This window comes from Giraffa tippelskirchi, chromosome 2, assembly GCF_054371585.1.
Source record: "Giraffa tippelskirchi isolate mGirTip1 chromosome 2, T2T-mGirTip1v1.2.pri, whole genome shotgun sequence".
NCBI lineage: Eukaryota > Metazoa > Chordata > Mammalia > Artiodactyla > Giraffidae > Giraffa > Giraffa tippelskirchi.
The window spans coordinates 63,329,505-63,357,124 of record NC_137276.1 but is presented as its reverse complement, the minus strand read 5'-3'; the positions used below and the strand labels follow the sequence as shown (position 1 = coordinate 63,357,124).

General features: G+C 39.8%; 1 protein-coding gene and 1 pseudogene across 16 annotated transcripts in view; one reads left to right on the top strand and one right to left on the bottom strand.

The window, feature by feature from the left end:
- Positions 1-27,620, bottom strand: part of CFAP70 (cilia and flagella associated protein 70) — a 93,970-nt gene that overhangs the window by 21,144 nt on the left and 45,206 nt on the right. For all 16 annotated transcript variants that reach the window (XM_081565852.1, XM_081565860.1, XM_081565911.1 and 13 more), the window contains 8 exons: positions 16,270-16,395; positions 14,050-14,183; positions 13,818-13,933; positions 13,392-13,616; positions 4,217-4,375; positions 3,404-3,525; positions 1,615-1,767; positions 959-1,120 (listed from right to left, as the gene is read on the bottom strand). In XM_081565852.1, the coding sequence (XP_081421978.1) occupies positions 959-1,120; positions 1,615-1,767; positions 3,404-3,525; positions 4,217-4,375; positions 13,392-13,616; positions 13,818-13,933; positions 14,050-14,183; positions 16,270-16,395 (1,197 nt within the window). The remainder of the gene's footprint in view (positions 1-958; positions 1,121-1,614; positions 1,768-3,403; positions 3,526-4,216; positions 4,376-13,391; positions 13,617-13,817; positions 13,934-14,049; positions 14,184-16,269; positions 16,396-27,620) is intronic.
- LOC145538246 (fatty acid synthase pseudogene) lies at positions 10,868-12,460 on the top strand (annotated as a pseudogene).

The window sequence follows — 27,620 nt, the reverse complement described above, 5'->3', positions numbered from 1 at the left end:
TGGCAATGTCAATGTGCCGGATTTTGGCCAGATTTTGGTGTGTAGTTATATTTCGTTACTGTTTTAAATTGCAGTTCCCTAATGATATATGATGTGGAGCATCTTTTCATGTGTTTATTTTCCATCTGTATTTCTTTTTTTTTTTTAATTTTTTGGCTGCACCGTGTGGCATGCAGGATCTTAGTTCCCTGACCAGGGATCAAATCGCACCCTCTCCAGTGGAAGCATGGAGTCTTAAGTACTGGACCATCGGGCAGGTCCCTTCTTTCTTTTGTATTTCATCTGTATTTTGTTTGTTAAGGTCTTTGGCCCTTTTCTTAAATGAGTTGTGTATTTTCTTATTGTTCAGTTTTAAGAGTTCTTTGTATATTCTGGATAGCAGTCCTTTAGCTGTGTATCCTTTGTAAATGTTTTTTCTCAGTTTTTTTTTCACAGTATTTTTACTTTATTACAAAGCAGTGTATCCTTTATAAATGTTTTTTCACAGAATGTTCATTGGAAGGACTGATACTAAAGCTGAAACTCCAATACTTTGGCTACCTGATGTGAAGAACTGACATCAAGACTACATTGGAAAAGACCCTGATGCTGGGAAAGATTGAAGGCAGGAGGAGAAGGGGATGACAGAGGATGAGATGGTTGGACGGGATCACCAACTCGATGGACATGAGTTGGAGTAAGCTCCAGGAGTTACTGATGGACAGGGAGGCCTGGCATGCTGCAGTCCACGGGGTGGCAAAGAGTCGGATACGACTGAGCAACTGAACTGAACTGAATATTAGACTGCCTGGGTTTGAATCCTACTTCTATTAATTACTGGTTATCTGATGTTGAGCAAGGCACTTTACCTTTGGATATAAAAGTATCATTATCATATTATTATTTTTAGTCCTCAAAGAAGGACATTAATTTTAATCAGGTCCCAGACCATGACCATTCCCCATCCTCTATTCCTCACCTCTTTCTCTTCCAGATATATTTGCCCCAGGCGCAGGAAGATAAAGTGCATTTCAGAAGCATCCACTACAAAACTAATGGTTCGCTCATAGCATGCCTTGGCCTCTGCATGATTTCCGCTCAGAAAATAGAGATGACCCTTCACACCCCAGACATTAGGGTTCTGAGAAAGTGAAGAACAAGTAGTACATGGGATGAGATAGTATTTAAAAGCATATTAATGATTTTTGTTTAACATTTTGATTTAAATGAAGTCCGTGTTCTTTTGCAAATTAGAAAGAGGGCCATTCAGTTGCACTGGGAAATACTGCTCTAAGACTGCCCTCTCATTCTTCAAAGTCATTTTGTCTTTCGGGTAAATATTAAGAAAAACATTCAAGCATAACCAGGATGGTGTTCACAAAGGGAAAGTAGAAGTTCAGGAAAATTGAAGTAGATAAACTGTCTGCTAAAGAGCTGTCCTTATCTTTTCTCTGGCCTTTGTAAAAGTCATGATTAATTAAGAAAAACAAATGGAAGGAAATTAGATAAAATGAGTTAACTGACAGCTGATGAGGTAATGAGAAGTCTACCTGTCATATGGCATCACCACCTTTAAGAAGGCCTGCTTGTCCCTTCTCCAAACTAAATTTAAGACACTCTAGCCAAAGTAATTACCAGGTAGTCCATCTGGGCTGCTTGTTGAAGGTATTCCTCTGCTTTAGCAAAGTCCTTCTTGAGAAGGTGTGTCTGGGCCAGCACCAAATAATACTCACAGCTGGGGCCTCCATGAGGGCACAGTAGCTCATGGGCAAGCACTCTGTGTACATACTGCAAGGAAAAATCAGATGATAAGAAACATGTAAATGACTGCATTGTGTCAGTTCCACAGCTCTCATGGTTGAAGATTATGTCTCTGATAATAAATAATAAAGAACATATTATAGAATGAGATGATTACCAATTTCAAAAGGTTAGAGGTGAGTTATGAACATTCAGCATATCATGGTTCCATTAAGAGCTATTCATGTAGCAATATTTTCAAGTAAATTATCTGTAGTACTATACAATCCCGGTCTTGCTGGTCATACTAGATGAGTTTTAGCCTGCTGTGTAGCATACATAGGCATTTCATCAACCACCAAATTAACACATAAGGTAAATTTTCAGGCACTTGTGTTTACAAGGAAATTCAGAATGAGCCAAAACTTTCCTTTCTAAAATTCTAGACTTGGGATCTTAGAAACATAAATGTCTGTTTCTGACATACTCTCAAACATTTGTTATATTCACCAGTTATACTTTGGGCTATTCTTTGTTTTTAATATGATTTAAGGCCTGCAAATTTGACAAACTCGTACGTACTTGCTAAGTAGAGGGGAAACCCTTCTTCTCCCTCTGTTCTCATCCCAGCCTATACACAGAAACTTCCACTAATATTAATACCTGCTTAGGAAAATACAGGGGAAGGCTCTGTAGCTCTTTCCTCTACCTGCATTCAGGCTCTTGGACATGGGGGGAAAAGTGATTCATTTAATTAGGGAGACACAGAGCCTGTTTCTCTACTGTGAATGGTTAGTATGTTAAAGGCTCCTGTTTCATGTGGTCCACTCTTATTGAGTTTGTAATGCTTGCCCTTTCTTAAGTTTGCCCACCCTCAAGTGGGGCATGCACTCTACAGATTGAGGGCCAACTCTCTTGGCTCCTGCATCTTGCTCTCTCTCTCTTACTGCTTGCTTCATGGATACATTTCTCATTGCCTATGTGGTAGGTAGACCTTGCAGGATGCTCTTCTTCTCTGGGAGGAGACTGCAACTCTCCAGCTGTTCCACCTACGACTGCATGGCTAAGTCAGATCTGGGACCAATCACATATCCAGCCCAGTTTTACCAACAAAAAAATTAATATTTTTATCCCCCAGTAGCACTGTGTAATAGTTTCAATTGGTTCAGAATCTAGAAGGAAAGAATGGTGTGCTCAGGCTCCTGTGAACCCCTAACACTCACACAATATGAGTTCCCATATTAAAGTAACATCAGGCTACACAACTCAGAGTCTGACTTTGCTTTAGCATCTGCCTACAATGCGGGAGACCCAGGTTCGATCCCTGAGTTGGGAAGATCTCTTGGAGAAGGAAATGGCAACCTACTCCAATACTCTTGCCTAGAAAATCCCATGGACGGAGGAGCCTGGTAGGCTACAGTCCATGGGGCCGCAAAGAGTTGGACACGACTGAGTAACTTCACTTCACTTCTATAGGAAGCAGACTGGCAGTGAGGTCTGCTAATGCTTTCTGCAGAAAGTAGTTAACGTTTGGATGTTTATCCCATTAGGTCTACAGTGTGCTCTTAGAAACATGTTTGATTTCTGCATCATACACATTTAAACTTGCAAAGACACCACTATAATAGAATATGTAGTTCGTTAAAATCTTTCCCTCTACTTGCCCTATTCCAAATATTCTCACCTGCACAGCATTGACCTTCATCAAGAAGCGTATGGTCTCCATGAAGATGGTGGTAGGAGTTTGGGAAACACTATAAGGGGTGGAATGCAGACAAGTTGATGACTCTTGAGATTTTAGGGCTTCTGAAAATATGACATTAAAATAATAGACAATTAGATATAAAGAAAAAATTCAGAAGCTCAGACACATAGAAGGGAGAGTATTCTACTCAATTGTAAGAGAGAAAGTATAATCTTGAAAGCAATAGATTATTCTATAACAATGGCCCCCAAAGAGATCTCATAGATTCTCAAGGTTAGTCTACTGGTGGTTCCAAATACAAGTTGAATGAAATGAAAGTTGCTTTTTTGTTTTTTTTTTAATTCAGATCTTCCTGGGATTTCCCTGGCAGTCCAGTGGTTGGGACTCCACCCTTCCACAGCAGGAAGCACAAGTTCAATCCCTTGTCAGGGAACTAAGATCCCACATGTTGGACAGCATGTACCCATCCCCTCCCCTGTCAAAAAAAAAGTATTCAGATCTTCCTGAATGTGAAATAGATCTGTAGATACTTTGAATCTTTAGATATTCCAAACATGAAAATGCGTTGTTAGAAAGTCGTAGATCTGTTGGCTATTTCTCTGAGCTAAGTGTGAAAGAGCTGCACTACTGAGATTGGATATCAGAGACTAGCCTCATATGAAGGAATTTAGACATAACAGATAAACCAATCAACTTCAAACAAGACTGTCATTTTTGTCATCATAAGAGTCTTTTATCACTGTCTAGTTTGTTTATGCCCTTCTTTCAAGCAGAAATTTTTATTCTAGTTACCTTTTTTTGATGCTATCTCCTTGATAAATATGTTGGATGCTTTTTGGCTGGTAGCTGGATCCTGAGATTGTACAGACAAAATGGGTTCATGTGAATCAGACTGCAGTTGAGAGGATTCATCAAGAAACTCATCTAGAATGGATAATGGAGCTCCTAGTCCTAAAAAAATTATATTTTAATGAGAAAAAAAACACCTTCCTACATTGTATTAATATTTAAATGTTTATTATAGGAAAAAATTTGAGAGAGGCTTGAAACTTCAAATCCAATTCTGAGACTATAAAGAAATACTATGTTGTAAGAAAACAACAACAGGAAATTAACATGTGATATAGTATTATTAATTAAAGTAAGATTTTGTTCAAATTTCACAAAATCTTATGCTAGTGTCAATTATTTGTTTTCATACTTCATTCAAGACTCCACATTGTATTTAATTGCATTGAGCAGCTTCAGTGTGCAACAAATTCTGGTAAATTCTCTTTTCATTTTTATTCTATTACAAATATTTTTGACATTTAACTTCCAAAAAATGAGATTTTTAAAGTATCTTTGATATTAATTTCTCATTTTGATATTAATTTCTCATTTAAACACTTTCTTCTCTGCAACCACCCTCTGTGTTTCTTCAGTCTTCTAATTTTGTTGAGGCTCTCAATAGCTAAGTCAAAGATCTCCTTCGTAAATGTCATATTACACTTGAAAATATGTGGGTTATTTTCAAATATATTTTGATATTGATCTCTAACATAATACCACAGTGAAAAGAGAACAGACTGCATGATTTCAGTATATTTAGACCATGACATTTTTGCACATGGTCTTATGTCCCTGGATATGTTCCAATGTCTTCATAGTTTATAGTCTATAGGAACTTGAATAGAATTTGTATCCTATTGTTATATGAAAATCGTGTGAATCTTAATTATGTTGAATTGGTTTATAGTGCTTTTCAGGTCTACTATATCCTTCTATTTCTCTGTATATTCAATCTGTTAATTTTTGAGAGCTTAATATTGAAAGTCCAACTAAAACTCTTAATTTACCTACTTTAAAAAATAACTGTAATATATAGTGGAACTACATGTAACTCTGTTCTGCATTTTCAAGTCTTCTATAAATGTGTTATCATATTTTCATAATTTAAAAAATGAAAGATAAATACAGTAAAAAAATTTTATTATAAAAGGAGATAAAATACAAGTAATTTCCAAAGCATATATATCCCCTAAATATTTCACGGAAAGACTTGCAGACTTTTGCAGACTTTTATATTTCTGATTAATTTAAAGAGTACAAGCTAAACTGACAGCACAGATCCTGTCACCATGACTCCTTAGTCCAAACCTGCTGTAAGCCCAAGTCCTGATAATGTCAAACAAATACTTATTGCCAAAGCTATATGCTAAACCTAGAATCTCAAGAATCCAAAGGAGAATATTAACATAGTTTTAGAAAATATTAAAACTCCTTAAGGACAAGAATTCTATTTTATCTCATTATTCAAAAATCATCACCATCATCATCATCATCATCATCATATAAAGTAGCTCTATTTGAACATGACTCTATTTGAACATAAGGACTGTAATGCATAGTTTTATTTATTTTTCATAACACTATGCGATATGTTTATTATGTTCCATTAAACAGAGTGAACCACAGAAAAGTTAATTTGCTGAAGCTCTTAAACATACCATGCTGTCTCTCACATAAATACATGTTTTAGGAATAAAAATAAAAAGCAATGCCAGTTAGGAAATGATCAATGCCAACTGGCTCTGACTCAGAAGAGGTCACGCTCAGCTAGAGAAAAAGATATGGCTTTGAAAAATAGATAAAGGTTGGATAGGTAAAGTGGTAGGGGCTAAAGCTTGGGAGTAGCAAGCTAATTATTTTAATGGGTACTGAGGATTGCACAGCAAAAATTAAGGAAAGGGAGGTTAGGGGCTAGACTGTATTGATATTTGAATGCTAGGAGTTTTCTTCTATAAGAAAAAGAAGAGGGTTACAATGAAGAGTTTTAACAGAAAAATCAGAGGATTAAAGTGGTATTTTATGAAGATTACTCTAGCAGTACTACGCAGCAAGGAGAAAAAAATGTTGATGAAGACAAAGAAGTCCACAATAAGGCTATTATAACACTCTGGATGTTGGTAATGGATAGCAGTGGCAATATAAAGGGATGGTGTAGGGAGCATGTCGAAAGAGAATCAACTGGTCTGGGAAATCAACTTGATATAAGGATACAGGGAAGGTCAAATAAGCAAGCAAGAAGAAGCAGGACTGACTCTGAGATCATGAGCTTGGGTGCCTAATATAGCAATGAAATCAGTTTGAGATATGAGGAGATGAGTTAACTAGTGGAAAAATCCACTGCTGGACTCTGGAGGGGTGTCAGCATTAAAGACAGACATTGAGAGTTATGAGAAGTGAAATAGAAACTGTGAGGGTAGGTGAGCTCTTTAGAAAGTAAGACAGTATTATTGGGAAATGATTACACCTAATGGGTGTAACAAGAAAGAGAAGTGAAGTGAAGTCACTAAGTCGTGTCTGACTCTTTGCAACCCCATTGACTATAGCCTACCAGGCTCCTCCATCCATGGGATTTTCCAGGCAAGAGTACTAGAGTGGGTTGCTACTTCCTTCTCCAGGGGGTCTTCCCGACCCAGGGATCGAAACCGGGTCTCCCACGTTGTAGGCAGAAAAAGAAAGAGAAGGAAACCCAAACTATTGGAGATGGAGGTAATCCAATATGCATTTCAGGAAAAAGAGACTGGTTAAATATGCAGACTGATCATTGAGACATGATGATCTTAATGAAAAAAAAAAGAAACTGGCGGTGGCCAAAATAGCAGAGTAGGAAGACCCTGAATTCACCGCCTCCCATGGACGCACCAAATTTACAATTGCTTATAGAACAGCTATCTTGATCTATGAAAATGACAGAGACTAGAAGAAAATGTTTTCCACACTAAAGACTTAAAAAAGGAACCACAATGAGATGATAGGAGGGATGGGGACACGGTATAGTCAGGATCCACACTCTCAGCTTGGTGACCCACAAACAAGAGGAATATCACCATCATAGAGGTCCTCCCTGAGGAGCAAGGGGTTTGAGCCCTACATGAGCCTTCTCAACCTAGGGATTCTGCATCAGGAAGACAAGCCCCCAGAACATCTGGCTTTGAAAACTAGTGGGGCTTAGGATAAGGAGAGCCAAAGGACTATAGGAAATAGATACTCCACTCAAAGGGTGTCCACAAAATCTCACATGCTCCAAGTCTCAGTGCGGAGGCATTAATTTGAAAGGAGCCTGGGTCAGACCCACTTGCTGATCTTGGAGAACTTTCTGGAGTGGCAGAAGCCAACTGGTACTCCCTCTAGGGATGCAGACACTGGTGAAATAGCCATTTTTGAAGCATTTTATCATAATAACATTGGTACTAGCAAATGACATTTTAGAATCTTCCCTTTAGACTATTACCACTGGGAACCGACCCCACTCACCAGTGGGTTGGCACAAGCCATGAGCCCCCCCTGGAGCTCACGAACAGCTGTATGGGGACATGGACTTGCCCACCAGTGGACTGGCACCAGTCTTGAGTCCCTCGGGGATGCACAACCAACTACACAGGAAGATATTGTGCCACCCAGTGGGCCCTCAGTCACCACATGAGGCACAGCCTCACGGACAATCGGGCCAGGGGCCGGTCCTGCTTACCAACATGCCCACAAAGTTCACCTTGCCACAAGAGAAGAGGGATACTTCTAGAATGTATACTTCTGGTGACCAGAGAAGAGTGCCCTGCTGGACCCCATTGGACATCTCCTATATAAGGCACTTCTTCAAGACTGGGAAATGTAGCCAACCGACCTATCTAACACACAGAAATAAACAGAGAATTGGGAAAAATGAAGAGACAGATGAATATGTTATCAATAAAAGAACAAGACATAACCTTAGAAACTTAAACTGCTCTAAAAAATAAACTCTGTACAAAAATAATATATTAATATGAAAAAACATGTCCTTCTAATGAATTTTTTAAACCTAGATGAAACTGATGAACTCTAAAAAGTAGAAAATCCAAAAAAAGTAGAAAATGCCATGAATAACACTAATAAATATAGAATACAAATAGATTAAAGACTAAAAGCAAAAGAACAAAAGGTACCTAATAATCTGGATTATAAAACTAGACAAAAAAAAATTATAGGCTCTTTCATTTATGAACACAGATACAAAGATCCAAAATAAAGAGTTAGCTATTCAAATCAAAAGGTATATTAAAAATTAATACATTATGATCAAGTAGTATTTATTCAATTATTGTGAGGATTGTTCAATATAAAAGAAATCTATCAGTGTTATTCACTATACTAATAGATAAAAGGAGAAAATAATTTATTTTTTCAATTGATGCAGAAAAAGAATCTGAAAAAGATCAACACTTATTAATGAAAAAAAACTCTTTGGAACTTAGGAACAGAAGAGACTTTTCTTAATTCTGTAAAGGGTTTCTTTTTAAGAAAAATCTTAAACCATATTTTAGATTTAATAGACAAACTTTAAACTCACTCCCCTTAGGAAAAGAAGACAAGGCTGAACACTACAACTAATATACAACATATTACTATCAATAATAAAAAGAGGTGAGCAGTATGAGAATTGGGAAGAAAAGGTAACACTATCTTTATTGGCAGATGATATAATAATCATATTCTGGAGAAAACAATAGAAGTAATAATCTACTTGAATCAATAAGAGTCAAATTATGGGCTTCCTTGGTGCCTCAGTGGTGGAGAATCCTCCTGCCAGTGCAGGAGACACAGGTTTGATCTCTGGTCCAGGAGGATCCCACATGCCAAGGAGCAACTAAGCCTGTGCACCACAACTATTGAGCCTCTGCTCTAGAGCCCAAGTGCCACAACTACTGAAGCCTGCATGCCCTAGAGCCTGTGCTCCGCAATAAAAGAAGCCACTGTAACGAGAACTCTGCACTCCTCAACTAGAGAGTAGCCCTCACTCTGCAACTAGAGAAAAGCCCGCATAGTAACGAAGACCCAGCACAGCCGAAAATAAACAAATTAATAAACTAAGCTCCCTTATTTTAAAAAAATGAGTCAAATTAGATTATCATATAAAGTCAAATCTAAAAAACAATAGTATACACTAAAATCTAAAATGTAGAAAATCAATAGCATACATTAAAAAATACCAGCAATAACCAACTAGAAAACATAATTAAAATAAGATACTATTATGAGGGCAATGGAATCAATAAAACAACTATGAATTACTTAAACAGGGCCTCATTGGGAAAAAAATGTTAAAAACTTTAATAAAGAACCCAGAAGATGACCTGAGTAAATGGAGAGATTCTCCACACACTTGGATAGAATGATTAATAATTAATAATATGCAGATGTCTACTGGGGTCCCCTGTTGGTTCAGATGGTAAAGAATCCGCCTGCAATGCTTGAGACCTGGGTTTGATTCCTGGGTTGGGAAGATCCCCTGGAGGAGGGCATGGCAACCCCTCTCTAGTATTCTTGCCTGGAGAATTCCCAGATTTTCCAGGCAAGAACCTAGCAGGCTACAGTCCATGGGGTCGTAAACAGTTGGACATGACTGAGCGACCAAGCACAGAAGCACAGATGTCTATTACCCCTAAATTAATCTATAAATTCAATACAGTCGAAATAAAATCTCCAACTGGATTTTTAACGTACTTGATAAACTCACTATAAAATTCATATAGGTGAATAAAGATTCATGAACAGGTAAGTCAGGTATACAAAAGGCAAGTAAATGGGAAAACCTCATATGCCAGAAACCAAGGCAGAGTATAACACCACAGCAATAAAGAGTGTGATGTTGTTTTAAGATCAGACAAATGAGACAGAACATAGAGCTCAGAGATATATGCACCTTAAATCAAATGATAAAAGATGATTGCTTTACAGATGGTTTTGAGAAAATTATCTCTCTACATGGAGAAAAATGAAACTAGTTCCCACCTAGCATCATACTCAAAGATGGAATCTGGATAGATTAAACATGTAAATGTAAAACTAATATTATAAAGTTAATCAAAGAAAATGTGACTTGAGGTAGGAAGAACTGTTTAAACAAAACTTCAAAGGCACAAAACTACGAAGCATTTGTGGAGCTGAACAACACAATCAACTAATTAAACTCACTTTATAGAACACTCCACTCAACAACAGCAGAATATACACTCTTTTCAAGTGTACATGGATCAAGTCAGATTAAACACTAGACCATAAAACTAGGTAAAATAAATTTAAAAGGATTCAAATCATATAAAGTACATTTTCTAACCATTATTAAGTTAAATTAGAAATAAGAAACAAATATATCTGGAAAAATTCTCAAATATTAGAAAATAAAAAACATACTGCTAGATAACGCAGATATTCAACTTCTAAGTTGAACAGTCCCAGCTATTCAACTTCTAAGTATTTATCCATCTCATCCTCTTTCTCCTCTTGCCCCCAATCTTTCCTAGTAGCAGGGGCGACAGAGGATGAGATGGTTGGATGGCATCACTGACTAAATGGACATGAGTCTGAGCAAATTCTGGGAGATGGTGAAAGACAAGGAAGCCTGTCATGCAGCATTCCATGGGGTTGCAAAGAGTCAGACACAGCTTTGCCAACTCCCGGGATACATCCTTCGAGCAGCATGTCCTGTGGCACACAGCTAGGAAGGGTGTTGACCTGGTCCTCAACTCCCTGGCGGAAGAGAAGCTGCAGGCCAGCGTGTGGTGCCTGGCCCAGCATGGTCGATTCCTGGAAATTGGCAAATTTGACCTTTCCAACAACCACCCCCTGGGCATGGCCATCTTCCTGAAGAACATAACTTTCCACGGGATCCTACTGGATGCACTCTTTGAAGAAAACAGCACCATGTGGCAGGAAGTGTTGATGCTGCTGAAGGCGGGCAACAGGGAGGGTGTGGTGCAGCCCCTCAAACGCACAGTGTTCCCCAGGACCCAGGTGGAGGACGCCTTCCGCTATATGGCTCAGGGCAAACACATTGGCAAAGTGGTCATTCAGGTACGTGAGGAAGAGCAGAAGGCGGTGCTGCATGGGACCAAACCCACCCAGATGGCGGCCTTGTGCAAGACCTTCTGCCCAGCTCACAAGAGCTACATCATCACTGGGGGCCTGGGTGGCTTTGGCCTAGAGCTGGGCCACTGGCTCGTGGCACGAGGGGCCCAGAAGCTGGTGCTGACCTCCCGCTCTGGGATCCGCACAGGCTACCAAGCCAGGCAGATCCGTGAGTGGAGATGCCAGGGTGTGCAGGTCCTGGTGTCCACCAGTGACGTCAGCTCACTGGATGGTACCCGGAGCCTTATCACTGAGGCCACTCACTTGGGCCCATAGGAGGCATCTTCAACCTGGCCATGGTCCTGAGAGATGCCATGCTGGAAAACCAGACCCCTGAGTTCTTCCAGGACGTCAACAAGCCCAAGTACAATGGCACCCTGAACTTGGACAGGGTGACCCGGGAGGCATGCCCAGAGCTGGACTACTTCGTGGTCTTCTCCTCGGGGAGCTGCAGGCGTGGCAATGCTGGCCAGACCAACTACGGGTTCGCCAACTCCACCATGGAGCACATATGTGAGAAGCGTCGGCACGACGGCCTCCCAGGCCTCGCCGTGCGGTGGGGTGCAGTTGCTGACGTGGGCCTCGTCATGGAGTTGAAGGGCACTAATGGAACAGTCATCGGCGGGACACTGCCCCAGCGCAGCACCTCTTGCCTGGAGGTGCCAGACCTTCCTGAACCAGCCCCACCCCGTCCTGAGCAGCTTTGTGTTGGCGGAGAAGGCCGCATCCCGTGGCGATGGCGGCAGCCAGCAGAATCTGGTGAAGGCTATGGCTCACATCCTGGGCATCTGTGACTTGGCCACCGTCAACCTGGGCAGCTCGCTTTCAGACCTTGGCCTCGACTCACTCATGGGCGTGGAGGTGCGCCAGATGCTGGAGCGTGAGCACAACCTGATGCTGTCCATGCGGGAAATCCGGCAGCTCACAATCCACAAGCTGCAGGAGATTTTCACGCAGGCTGGCACAGCTGAAGAGCTGACGGACTCCACACCCAAACTGGGCAGCCCTGCCCTGCTGGGATCACCTGCCCAGACCCAGGTGAACCTGAGCACCCTGCTGGTGAACCCTGAGGGCCCAACCTTGATGTGGCTCAACTGTTACTAGAGAAAGCCTGCACACAGTAATGCAGACCCAGGGCAGCCATAAATAAATAAATAAAATTCTAAAATATGCAAACTCATCTATAGTAATAGGAAGCTGATTGGTGGTTATATGGAAACAGGGGCAAAAGAAAGAGATTACAGTCTACAGCCATGCCACCCTGAATGCACCAGATCTCGTCTGATCTTGGAAGCTAAGCAGGATCGGACCTGGTGAGTACTTGGATGGGAGAAAGAAATTACAAATGGGCACAAAGAAAGTTTTGGAGTTTTCAGATATGTTCCTTATATTGACTGTGGTGATGTTTCCATGGATTTGTTTGTATGCCAAAACTTATCAAACTGTACATGCTAAATATGTGCAGTTTATGATATATCCATTATACCCTAAACTGTTGAAAATATATGTACACAAAATAACAGTTTTGTGTTAATAAGTGTAATAACTTATAAACAAAATAACATATGTAAGAAACACATAAAAATACACAACTTAAATACATTAGAATGATTTTCTAAAGTGGAGGAAAGGAGAATGTCAATGAAGAACAGGAAAAAAAAGTGTATAAATAAATTTAAAAATTTTATAATCACAAGACCGAGACTTTAGATCCTGGGGAAGAGAGTGAGGGGGAAAAGAATGAAACTTACTCTGCTAAAATGATACCCCTTTTAGGGATACATAGAGATGTTAAATTCTCAAAAAGTTTTAAGTCTCAAAAAACTGACAAGCAACAACAGTAGAAATTTCCAACTTTCAGTCACATGAATGAGGAAACATTTAGAAGGACTGTTGCCTGGTAGCCCTGGAACAACTCAAAACTCCACCTTCTCATTCACTTAACAACTATTTACTGAGTACCTACTATGTGCCAGGTCCTACTCATGAGGCCAATAATTTTTCCAATAGCCACACACCATCTCCCTGGTCCTACCTGTTGGGGCTTCCACTTTGAGGGCTGCTGTAGAAGAACCACTGGTAATTCCCCAAGGACCTAAGCTAGATTCTGCTTTCCCTCCTTCTTCAACATATTCTACAGTACCAGTGCTCTTCTGCTTCGTGACTTGTGCCTGAAGAACTCGTGCCTGAAGCTGTTTGAAGGCTTCATGAAATGCCATTTCCATTCGAATATCATTATTTTGAATTTCATAGTGCAAGCCTGGAAAAAAACAAGGACGTTGAAACAAATGTGACTAATTTCCCACTATCAAATACTGAAGAATGACAACATTTCATTTAAATTTCCCACACTTCTACCAAAGTTTAAGAATTGCATGATGAGCCATTAAAGAATGGAAAGAGAAAGGAAATATCTTCTAATTGAAAGAAGATACATTTGTATCATAGGAAAATATCAAACCAAGTAAAGTCCAGGCTACAACATTGGTTGGTTCCAAGCAAGTAGCATCTTCAAAGAAAACTTCTGCCTGCTCATAGTTCTCCATCAGGACAGCCAGGACACCACACAGCAACAAGCTGAGAAGAGACCACCAACATGATTGACAACATGGCCCCATGTCACAGGAACCAAGGCAAATTCATATAGAAGCTTATCTGCTCCTACTCATTCCTCATCTCCCTTCCAACCATACCTCTGGATATGATTCTGGTTCAGGGAAAGGGCTTTTCGAAAACACTCCTGTGCTTTGATATTGTCTTCAGTTAGGAGGCAGAAGGCACCATAGTCCAGCCAGTGTTCCAGGTTCTGGGGCTCACGAACTAACCTCTGCCACATGAAACATCAGGAGGACCAAGGTTACTGTGACACTATGTTACATCCTTCATGCACATAACATCACAGAGCAAGCACTTCAAAAATACTATAAGCTCTATGAAAGTAGAAATATGACTTCTTTTTTGCTTACCACTGAATTCTGAATACCCAGAACAGTCACTTGTCTGGATTATATTATGTGGTCAATAAATATTTGTTGAAATAATGTAAAAAATGAATCCTCAAAAAAAAATGAATCCTCAACTCATTGCTTCCTAGTATCAGTGTTCTGGTCACCATATGTTCAACCCATTACTTGGGAACCAAAAGATTCATTTTATGTTTCATTTGGAAGATTTACATATAATCACTTCTGTCACAGTCTTGAGGAGGCAAATAACAGCTTATCAACAAATATGTAATAATAAAAGCAATTTGTAATGAGTGAAAACTATAAAACATTGCTGAAAGAAATTAAAGAAGAGAGATAACAAATGGAAACACATTGCATGTTCACAGATTAGATTAGAAGACTTAATACTGTGAAAAGCAATATATAGATTCAATGCAATGACTATCAAAATCCCAATGATATTTTTTTTGCAGAAACATAAAAGCCCATTCCAAAATTCATATGGAATCTTAAGGATCCTGAATATCCAAAACAATCTTTAAAAATAACAAAACTAGAAAACTCACACTTCCTGATTTCAGAACTTACAAAGTTACAGTAATCAGTCTGACACTGGTATAAAGACAGACATATAAACCAAGGGAATAGAACGGAGAGCCCAGAAATAAATCTTAATATATATGGTCAAATGACTTTTGACAAAAGTGTCAAGACCATTCGGTAGGGAAAGGACAACCTCTTAAGTAAACTATGCTAGGAAAACTGAATATCCACATTCAGAGAATGAAGTTGAACCCTCACTTAACACCATACACAAAAAATAATTCAAATGGATCAAAGACCTAAATGTAATACCTATAAAATGTAATACCTATAATTTTATAAAACTATAAAATTCTCAGAAGAAAACACAGGGCAACAATTTCACAACTTGATGTGACAGTTTTCCTCCAGCTGACTATGTTCCCATTAAGTGTGTTTTTCCCTCTCCCCACACTGGAACATTTGCACCAGAAGCAGGGTGTGCTGAAGCAAGTTGGGTCCATGTGCATTTAGCTATAACTATGGCTGCTTATGTAGCCATCTGTGGCTCTTCTCAGATGCAACCCAGGTTGGAATTTTCTTTACCTGGTTGTGGTCCCCCCAGATCCAATGCTGTGCTGTGGTCTGAGTGGGGCTGGAGCATTGGCTTGGCTTGGGCCCAGGTGCATGGTGAGGCGACTGTAGGAAATGGGCCAGCCTGTAGGGCAGATCTCTCTCTGCCCTGCCTCAGGGGCAAACCAGGACACTTGCATTACTCATAAATAGAGTCCAGGCTTCTCCAGCCTTTCTATCTGTCCCAGCAGTCAGTCTCCAACCAGCAAAGGGGCCTTGTCTTCTCTACACAGTAATCCAGGACTGGGACACCCAGTCTGTGGCTTGACCCACTTACCCCTCAGTGTGAATATACACCAGTGCACCCTTCCTTTTCCTCTGAGTCCCCTCCTAGGGACACAGGTCCCAACCAAAACACTTTTCTTCCCTTTCAACTAAATTATGCATGTATCTTTCTTACAGCCTTGGTTGTACATGAGTCCTTCTGTCAGTTTCCAGTGAGAATTGTTCCACATGTAGATGTATTTTTAATGTGCTTAAGGCAGGGAGGTGACCTCCATGGCCTCTTACTCTGCCATCTTTATATTTGCCTCTCGAGGTTCATTTGCTGCATAGGGATAACCAACTGTTCTAACACAATTTTTTGAAAAGCCTATCCTTTCCACATTGAATTTTTAAATTTGCAAACAACTTTGTCAAAAATATAATGGCTCTGTTTCTGTGGACCTATTTTTGGACTCTGTTTTATTGATCTATGTGTCTGTCTTTTCACCAACAAGGTTGGATTTTAAACAATCAAACACTACTATTTATTATACCCATATTATACAATTAGCAGTAGCAACAACCACCAGAAAGATGTTTAATTACCTCTTCATAGTACACTGTTGCCATTTCATAGTTTTCATTGACTTCTGCTTCAAATGCAAAGAGTCGAAGCTGTTCACTGCTAGTATAAATGGTTGGAGGGGTGCCTTGGACATCATCTGGCATGGTCTTGTCAGCATCAAGATGACAGGCAGACGAAATGAAGCAATTATAAGCAGAGAAGTTTTATAAGAATAAACCAGATATGAGACTTTAGTTATGATGTCTAAAATGATATTGAGGTTTCTCACAGTCTGCCAGTACAGTAACAGAGTGAGTATGAACCAACAGATAAATATCAAGGGTGAAATAGAATCCCAGGTATCTGAACACCAACAGTCTGAGCTCATGGAAGTGAGTAAAAATTATTTAGAGCAGAACTGCTCTCCTCAAGGCTGGGCAGTCAGCATCCCTAAGTCACTTCTAACCTCAAATAGCTTCTTCCCTTTTCTCTAGTGTACAGAAATATTATCATTTTTTAGGTGTCATGACATGAAAAGGTTGGCAAGAACTAGCTAGAATCTTCAAGCATCGAGAAAACAAATCTTTGGCAGCTACATCTATATTTTCAGTGGGATATATAGACAGATTCTACCAAGGAGACATTTTAGACATAGCCAAAAAGGTAGAAGGAAAAATAACATATCCTCTACACCTAGATAGGAAAGGAGGTCTGGTATAATAAGCAATCTCTTGGGCCAGAGGCTGGGGACAGGGAAGACCCCTCCCCCAACTTCTTAACCAGAAATAAAACTTATATCACTGACTTTAACAAGGAGAGTTACTAAGGAATGTGAAGAGTGAAGCTAAGTTTGAGATGGGCCAAAGAGAGCTTCTGATCATTGTTAATGACTCTGTACTCAGTTCTTTCTAATTTTGACCTCCAAATGCCTATAGCAACACACTCCTATGCCCAAACCAGAAATATTTTAACTCTAATATCCACTCCCCATACCCAGATTACAAGCCGTCTGTCTTCTTGTCATTTAGTCCCCTTAAAACTGCTCTCTGACTTCCAATACACCTGTAATTTCCCAAATGGATAAGCCTGGACCTCATTTTTATCTACTCATACTGCTCTCTCACCAGCACACTCAAGTCCTGGGCATCCTTGTCCTTTTCCTGCACTTGCTCAGAAAACTCCCAAATCAAAACAATCCTACAATCTGACTTCTTCCATCTTAGGCAGAAGCTGCTAATTGATCCTGAAGAAAACTGCATACGGTCTTAGCTGAAGACTTTAATACTCTCAACAATCTATGTATTTGTTCTTGTCCAGCAACATTTTCCATTATGCTAGGCAGTATCTAAATTTTCTTCTCTTCAAACTGTACATTCAACACTTACTCCCTTCACTTTCAGTAAAGACGTTACTTCACAGAGGAAACAGAAATTATTAGGCAAAAAAAAAAAATCCTTCAACTTTTGAATCCCACGACCAAACTTTTTTTTTAAGATTTATTCAATTTTTTGGCTGTGGTGGGTCTTTGTTGGTGCCTGTGGGCTTTCTCTAGTTGCAGAGAGCGGGGGCTACTCTTTATTGCGGGGTATGTGAGCTTCTCATTGGTGGCTTCTCTTGTTGCAGAGCACGGGCTCTAGGCACATGGGCCTTCAGTAGCTGCAGTGGATGGGCTCAGTAGTTCTGGCTCTCGGGCTCTAGAGCGTGGGCTCAGTAGCTGTGGTGCACAGGCTTAGTTGGTCCACAGCATGTGGAATCTCCCCAGATCAGGGATCAAACCAGCATCCCTTGCATTGCAAGGCAGATTCTTAACCACTTAACCACCATTGGTTAAGAATGGAAGCCCCTAAACTGCATCCATTGTATGTCTTTCCTTTCAACTTCAGAGGAAGAGGTATCATATCCTTCTCTGTTTAGAGGCTAATCCTTACATCTAATTCTTGATCCTTTTCCATTTGTATATCCCAAGTTTGCCACTGATTGTCCCCTCTTTCCCCTCAACTATCAACTTCTCCCAATCTACTGACTCCTTTTCCTAAAGCTGAGGACATTCTAAAGACGTTTCCATCTTAAAAAGAAAATCTCTAATTTCTAGCTACTACTTTCCCACTTCTTCCCTTTATCTTCCAACTTCTTGAATGTTTATCCCATCTGCTTTCTAATCACTCATTTACTCCTCAATTCACTATAATTTGGATCTACTTCATTAGACCAATAAAACCGCTATGTAAAGGTTAACAACAGCTTCTTTATTGCCAAATGCAATAAAAACTTTTCAGACTTTCTTTTTTCTCCCCAGCTTTATGAAGATATAACTGGGATCAGTTCAGTTCAGTTCAGTTCAGTTGCTCAGTCGTGTCCGACTCTTTGTGACCCCATGAACCACAGGACGCCAGGCCTCCCTGTTCATCACCATCTCCCAGAGTAGACCCAAACCCATGTCCATCGAGTCAGTGATGCCATCCAGCCATCTCATCCCCTGTCGTCCCCTTCTCCTCTTGCCCTCAGTCTTTCCCAGCATCAGGGTCTTTTCCAATGAGTCAGCTTTTCGCATGAGGTGGCCAAAGTATTGGAGTTTCAGCCTCAATATCAGTCCTTCCAATGAACACCCAGGACTGATCTCCTTTAGGATGGACTGGTTGGATCTCCTTGCAGTCCAAGGGACTCTCAAGAGTCTTCTCCAACACCACAGTTCAAAAGCATCAATTCTGTGGCGCTCAGCTTTCTTTATAGCTCAACTCTCACATCCATACATGACTACTGGAAAAACCATAGCCTTAACTAGACGGACCTAGGCGGGGCTAAGATGGCAGAGGAATAGGACGGGGAGACCACTCTCTCCTCCACAAATTTATCGAAAGAACATCTGAACGCTGAGCAAACTTCACAAAACTACTTCTGAAGGCTGGCAGAGGACGTCAGGCTTCCACAAAGACAGCGCATTATCTTCACAAGAGTCCTCTATTACACCTTTAACTTTCATTTTCATAACCCACTATTAACTTGCAAAAAAAAAAAAACCCTATTTTTGAAGCAAACTGCATACATATATCTTATACCTTTTGTGTTTTCTTTTTTTACTGTTTTTCTCCTGTTTCACTTTTTTTACTGTTTTACTGTTTTACTGGTTTTTTTTCTTTTTACACTGTTTCCTTTTTTCCTTTTTTTTTTATATTGTAAGTTTTATAAGAGTCTAACCTCTACTCTAGATTTTTAATCTTTGTTTTACATATTTGATACCAATTTTGTACATTTAAGAACCCAATCTTTAGGACCCAGTTTTACTCAGGAGTGTGATCACTGGCCTGATTACTCTCTCCCCCTATTGATGCTCTTTCTTCTCCCCCAGGGAACCTCTATCTCCCACCCTCCTCCTTCTCTTCTCAACCCAATTCTGTGAATCTCTGAGGGTGTTCTGGGTACCAGAGAACACTTTGGGAACAGAATACTGCCCAGATCTCTCTCTCCCCTCCTGATTCCCCCCTATCTACTCATGCTCACCTCTATTACCTTCCTCCCCACTCTCTATGTATCTCTGTGAACCACTCTGAGGGTTCCAAACTGTGGAAAGCACAGAGGGAAGTGCTTACTGGCTAGATTGCTCTCTCCACATTTGAATTCCCCTCTTCCCCTCCTGGTCACCTCAACCCCCCCCCCTCCACCTCATCTCTCCATGTAACTCAGTGAACCTTTCTGGGTATCCCTCACGGTGGAGAATCTTTTCACCATTAACCTAAAAGTTTTATTATTGATGCTGTATGGAAGGAGAAGTCTTGAAGCTACTGCAAGAATAAGACTGAAAGCCAGGGGAAACATTAATTAATAAGAGACCATCCAATAGCCTCCACATATACACTGAAATCAAGCTCCACCCAAGAGCCAATAAGTTCCAGAGCTAGACATACCACGCAAATTCTCCAGCAACGCAGGAACATAGCCCTGAGCATCAATATACAGGCTGCCCAGAGGCACACCAAATCCATAGACATCTCAAAATTAATACTGGTCACTCCATTGCACTCTAGAGAGCAGAAATCCAGCTCCACCCACCAGAACACCGACACAAGCTCCCCCAACCAGGAAGCCTGGACAAGCCATCTGTCCAACCCCAACCACAGTGAGGAACCTCCACAATAAAGAGGAACTTCATACTACCAGAAGGGCCACGCCTAACACAGCAATCTAAACAAGATGAAAAGGCAGAGAAATACTCAGCAAGTAAAGGAAAATGAGAAATGCCCACAAAACCAAACAAAAGAGGAGGAGATAGGGAATCTATCTGAAAAAGAATTTAGAATAATGATAATAAAAATGATCCAAAATCTTGAAAGCAAAATGGAGTTACAGATAAATAGCCTGGAGACAAGGATTGAGAAGATGCAAGAAATGTTTATCAAGGACTTAGAAGAAATAAAAAGGAGTCAATATAGAATGAATAATGAAATAAAGGAGATAAAAGACACTCTGGAGGGAACCAACAGTAGAATAACGGAGGCAGAAGATAGGATAAGTGAGGTAGAAGATAGAATGATGGAAATAAACGAAGCAGAGAGGAAAAAAGAAAAAAGAATCAAAAGAAATGAGGAAAACCTCAGGGACCTCTGGGACAATATGAAACGCCCCAACATTCGAATCATAGGAGTCCCAGAAGAAGAAGATAAAAGGAAAGGCCATGAAAAAATACTCGAGGAGATAATAGTTGAAAATTTCCCTAAAATGAGGAAAGAAATAGTCACAGAAGTCCAAGAAACCCAGAGAGTTCCAAACAGGATAAACCCAAGGCGAAACACCCCAGGACACATATTAATCAAATTAACAAAGATCAAACACAAAGAACAAATATTAAAAGCAGCAAGGGAAAAACAACAAATAACACACAAGGGGATCCCCATAAGGATAACAGCTGATCTTTCAATAGAAACCCTTCAGGCTAGAAGGGAATGGCAGGACATACTTAAAGTAATGAAAGAGAATAATCTACAACCCAGATTACTGTACCCAGCAAGGATCTCATTCAGATATGAAGGAGAATTCAGAAGCTTTACAGACAAGCAAGAGCTGAGGGAATTCAGCACCACCAACCAGCTCTCCAACAAATGCTAAAGGATCTTCTCTAAACAGGAAACACAGAAAGGATATTTCAACACGAACTCAAAACAACGAAGTAAATGGCAACGGGATCATACTTATCAATAATTACCTTAAATGTAAATGGGTTGAATGCCCCAACCAAAAGACAAAGGCTTGCTGAATGGATACAAAAACAAGACCCCTATATATGCTGTCTACAAGAGACCCACCTCAAAACTAGGGACACACACAGGCTGAAAGTGAAGGGATGGAAAAACATATTTCATGCAAACGGAGACCAAAAGAAAGCAGGAGTCGCAATACTCATTTCAGATAAAATAGACTTTAAAATAAAGGATGTGAAAAGGGACAAAGAAGGACACTACATAAAGATCAAAGGATCAATCCAAGAAGAAGACGTAACAATCATAAATATATATGCACCCAACATAGGAGCACCACAATATATAAGGCAAATACTAACAAGTATGAAAGGGGAAATTAACAATAACACAATAATAGTGGGAGACTTTAATACTCCACTCACGCATATGGATAGATCAACTAAACAGAAAATTAACAAGGAAACACAAACTTTAAATGATACAATAGACAAATTAGATTTAATTGATATTTACAGGACTTTCCACCCAAAACAATCAATTTTACCTTTTTCTCAAGTGCACATGGAACTTTCTCCAGGATAGATCACATCCTGGGTCATAAATCTAGCCTTGGTAAATTCAAAAATATTGAAATCATCCCAGCCATCTTCTCTGACCACAATGCAGTAAGATTAGACCTCAACTACAGGAAAAAAAACTATTAAAAATTCCAACATATGGAGGCTAAACAACACGCTTCTGAATAACCAACAAATCACCAAAGAAATCAAAAAAGAAATCAAATTATGCATAGAAACGAATGAAAATGAAAACACAACAACCCCAAACCTATGGGACACTGTGAAAGCAATACTAAGGGGAAGGTTCATAGCAATACAGGGGTACCTCAAGAAACAAGAAAAAAATCAAATAAATCAACTAACTCTACACCTAAAGCAACTAGAGAAGGAAGAAATGAAGAACCCCAGGGTCAGTAGAAGGAAAGAAATCTTAAAAATTAGGGCAGAAATAAATGCAAAAGAAACAAAAGAGACCATAGCAAAAATCAACAAAACTAAAAGCTGGTTTTTCGAGAAGATAAACAAAATTGACAAGCCATTAGCCAGGCTCATCAAGAAACAAAGGGAGAAGAATCAGATCAACAAAATTAGAAATGAAAATGGAGAGATCACAACAGACAAAATTGACAAGCCATTAGCCAGACTCATCAAGAAACAAAGGGAGAAGAATCAGATCAACAAAATTAGAAATGAAAATGGAGAGATCACAACAGACTCCACAGAAATACAAAGGATCATAAGAGACTACTACCAACAGCTATATGCCAATAAAATGGACAACTTGGAAGAAATGGACAAATTCTTAGAAAAGTATAACTTTCCAAAACTGAACCAGGAAGAAATAGAAGATCTTAACAGACCCATCACAAGCACGGAAATCAAAACTGTAATCAGAAATCTTCCAGCAAACAAAAGCCCAGGACCAGACGGCTTCACAGCGGAATTCTACCAAAAATTTAGAGAAGAGCTAACACCTATCCTACTCAAACTCTTCCAGAAAATTGCAGAAGATGGTAAACTTCCAAACTCATTCTATGAGGCCACCATCACCCTAATTCCAAAACCAGACAAAGATGTCACAAAAAAGGAAAACTACAGGCCAATATCACTGATGAACATAGATGCAAAAATCCTTAATAAAATTCTAGCAAACAGAATCCAACATCATATTAAAAAGATCATACATCATGACCAGGTGGGCTTTATCCCAGGAATGCAAGGTTTTTTTAACATCCGCAAATCAATCAATGTAATACACCACATTAACAAATTGAAAGAAAAAAACCATATGGTTATCTCAATAGATGCAGAAAAAGCCTTTGACAAAATTCAGCATCCATTTATGATAAAAACCCTCCAGAAAGCAGGAATAGAAGGAACATATCTCAACATAATAAAAGCTATATATGACAAACCCACAGCAAACATTATCCTCAATGGTGAAAAATTGAAAGCATTTCCCCTAAAGTCAGGAACAAGGCAAGGATGCCCACTTTCACCACTACTATTCAACATAGTTTTGGAAGTTTTGGCCACAGCAATCAGAGCTGAAAAAGAAATAAAAGGAATACAGATAGGAAAAGAAGAAGTAAAACTCTCACTATTTGCAGATGACATGATCCTCTACATAGAAAACCCTAAAGACTCTACTAGAAAATTACTAGAGTTAATCAATGAATATAGTAAAGTTGCAGGATATAAAATTAACACACAGAAATCCCTTGCATTCCTATACTCCAATAATGAGAAAACAGAAAGAGAAATTAAGTAAACAATACCATTCACCATTGCAACAAAAAGAATAAAATACTTAGGAATATATCTACCTAAAGAAACAAAAGACTTATATATAGTAAACTATAAAACACTGGTGAAAGAAATCAAAGAGGACACAAGATGGAGAAATATACCGTGTTGATGGATCGGAAGAATTAATATAGTGAAAATGAGTATACTACCCAAAGCAATCTATAGATTCAATGCAATCCCTATCAAGCTACCAATGGTATTTTTCACAGAACTAGAACAAATCATCTCACAATTTGTATGGAAATATAAGAAACCTCGAATAGCCAAAGCAATCTTGAGGAAGAAGAATGGAACTGGAGGAATCAACCTGCCTGACTTCAGGCTCTACTACAAAGCCACAGTCATCAAGACAGTATGGTACTGGCACAAAGATAGAAATATAGATCGATGGAACAAAATAGAAAGCCCAGAGATAAACCCACGCACATATAGACACCTTATCTTCGACAAAGGAGGCAAGAATATACAATGGACAAAAGACAATCTCTTTAACAAGTGGTGCTGGGAAAACTGGTCAACCACTTGTAAAAGAATGAAACTAGAACACTTCCTAACACCATACACAAAAATAAACTCAAAATGGATTAAAGATCTAAACGTAAGACCAGAAACTATAAAACTCCTAGAGGAAAACATAGGCAAAACACTCTCCGACATAAATCACAGCAGGATCCTCCATGACCCACCTCCCAGAATATTGGAAATAAAAGCAAAAATAAACAAATGGGACCTAATTAAAATTAAAAGCTTTTGCACAACAAAGGAAACTATAAGCAAGGTGAAAAGACAGCCTTCAGAATGGGAGAAAATAATAGCAAACGAAGCAACTGACAAACAATTAATCTCAAAAATATACAAGCAACTTCTGCAGCTGAATTCCAGAAAAATAAACGACCCAATCAAAAAATGGGCCAAAGAACTAAACAGACATTTCTCCAAAGAAGAAATACAGATGGCTAACAAACACATGAAAAGATGCTCAACATCACTCATTATTAGAGAAATGCAAATCAAAACCACAATGAGGTATCATTTCACACCAGTCAGAATGGCTGCTATCCAAAAGTCTACAAGCAATAAATGCTGGAGAGGGTGTGGAGAAAAGGGAACCCTCTTACACTGTTGGTGGCAATGCAAACTAGTACAGCCACTATGGAGAACAGTGTGGAGATTCCTTAAAAAACTGGGAGTAGAACTGCCATATGACCCAGCAATCCCACTGCTGGGCATATACACCAAGGAAACCAGAATTGAAAGAGACGCATGTAACCCAATGTTCATCGCAGCACTGTTTACAATAGCCAGGACATGGAAGCAACCTAGATGTCCATCAGCAGACGAATGGATAAGGAAGCTGTGGTACATATACACAATGGAATATTACTCAGCCATTAAAAAAAATACATTTGAATCGGTTCTACTGAGATGGATGAAACTGGAGCCCATTATACAGAGTGAAGTAAGCCAGAAAGAAAAACAACAATACAGTATACTAATGCATATATATGCAATTTGAAAGATGGCAACGATAACCCTATATGCGAGACAGAATAAGAGACACAGATGCATAGAACAATTTTATGGACTCTGAGGGAGAAGGTGAAGGTGGGACGTTCTGGGAGAATAGCATTGAAACATGTATATTATCATATGTGAAACAGAACACCATTCCACGTTTGATGCATGAGACAAGGGCTCAGGGCCGGGGCAATGGGAAGACCCAGAGGGATGGGATGGGGAGGGAGGTGGGTGGGGGGTCCAGGAAGGGGAACACATGTAAACCCATGGCTGATTCATGTCAATGTATGGCAAAAACTATTACAATATTGTAAAGTAATTAGCCCCCAACTAAAATAAATAAATTTATAAAAAAAAAAAAACAAAACTAGACGGACCTTTGTTGACAAAGTAATGTCTCTGCTTTTTAATATGCTGTCTAGGTTGGTCATAACTTTCCTTCCAAGGAGTAAGCGTCTTTTAATTTCATGGCTGCAATCACCATCTGCAGTGATTTTGGAGGCCCCAAAAATAAAGTCAGCCACTGTTTCCACTGTTTCCCCACCTATTTCCCATGAAGTGATGGGACCAGATGCCATGATCTTAGTTTTCCGAACGTTGAGCTTTAAGCCAACTTTTTCACTCTCCTCTTTCACTTTCATCAGGAGGCTCTTTAATTCTTCACTTTCTGCCATAAGGGTGGTGTCATCTGCATATCTGAGGTTATTGATATTTCTCCCAGCAATCTTGATTCCAGCTTATGCTTCATCCAGCCCAGTGTTTCTCATGATGTACTCTGCATATAAGTTAAATAAGCAGGGTGACAATATACAGCCTTGATGTACTTCTTTTCCTATTTGGAACCAGTCTGTTTTTCCATGTCCAGTTCTAACTGTTGCTTCCTGACCTGCATACAGATTTTTCAAGAGGCAGGTCCGGTGGTCTGGCATTCCCATCTCCTTCAGAATTTTCCACAGTTTATTGTGATCCACATAGTCAAAGGCTTTGGCATAGTCAGTAAAGCAGAAATAGATGTTTTTCTGGAACTTTCTTGCTTTTTCGCTTTTTCGATGATCTAGCAGATGTTGGCAATTTGATCTCTGGTTCCTCTGCCTTTTCTAAAACCAGCTTGAACATCTGGAAGTTCACAGTTCACGTATTGTTGAAGCCTGGCTTGGAGAATTTTGAGCATTACTTTACTAGCATGTGCTATGCTATGCTATGCTAAGTCGCTTCAGTCGTGTCCGACTCTGTGCGACCCCAGAGACGGCAGCTCACCAGGCTCCGCCGTCCCTAGGATTCTCCAGGCAAGAATACTGGAGTGGGTTGCCATTTCTTTCTCCAGTGCATGAAAGGGAAAAGTGAAAGTGAAGTCGCTCAGTCGTGTCCGACTCTTAGCGACCCCATGGACTGTAGCCTACCAGGCTCCTCCGTCCACGGGATTTTCCAGGCAAGAGTACTGGAGTGAGGTGCCATTGAGATGAGTGCAATTGTGCGGTAGTTTGAGCATTCTTTGTCATTGACTTTCTTTGGGATTAGAATGAAAACTGACCTTTTGCAGTCCCATGGCCACTGCTGAGTTTTCCAAATTTGCTGAGATATTGAGTGCAGCTCTTTCATAGCATCATCTTTCAGGATTTGAAATAGCTCGACTGGAATTCCATCACCTCCACTAGCTTTGTTCGTAATGATGCTTTCTAAGGCCCACTTGACTTCACATTCCAGGATGTCTGGCTCTAGGTGAGTGATCACACCATCGTGATTATCTGGGTCGTGAAGATCTTTTTTGTACAGTTCTTCTGTGTATTCTTGCCACCTCTTCTTAATATCCTCTGCTTCTGTTTGGTCCATACCATTTCTGTCCTTTATCGAGCCCATCTTTGCATGAAATGTTCCCTTGGTATCTCTAATTTTCTTGAAGAGATCTCTAGTCTTTCCCAATCTGTTGTTTTCCTCTATTTCTTTGCACTGATCACTGAGGAAGGCTTTCTTATCTCTCCTTGCTAGTCTTTGGAACTCTGCATTCAAATGGGTATATCTTTCCTTTTCTCCTTTGCTTTTGGCTTCTCTTCTTTCCTCAGCTATTTGTTAGGCCTCCTCAGACAGCCATTTTGCTTTTTTGCTTTCTTTTTCTTGGGGATGGTCTTGATCTCTGTCTCCTGTACAATGTCACGAACCTCCATCCACAGTTCATCAGGCACTCTGTCTATCAGATCTAGTCCCTTAAATCTATTTCTCACTTTCACTGTATAGTCATAAGGGATTTGATTTAGGTCATACCTGAATGGTCTCGTGGTTTTCCCCACTTTCTTCAATTTAAGTCTGAATTTGGCA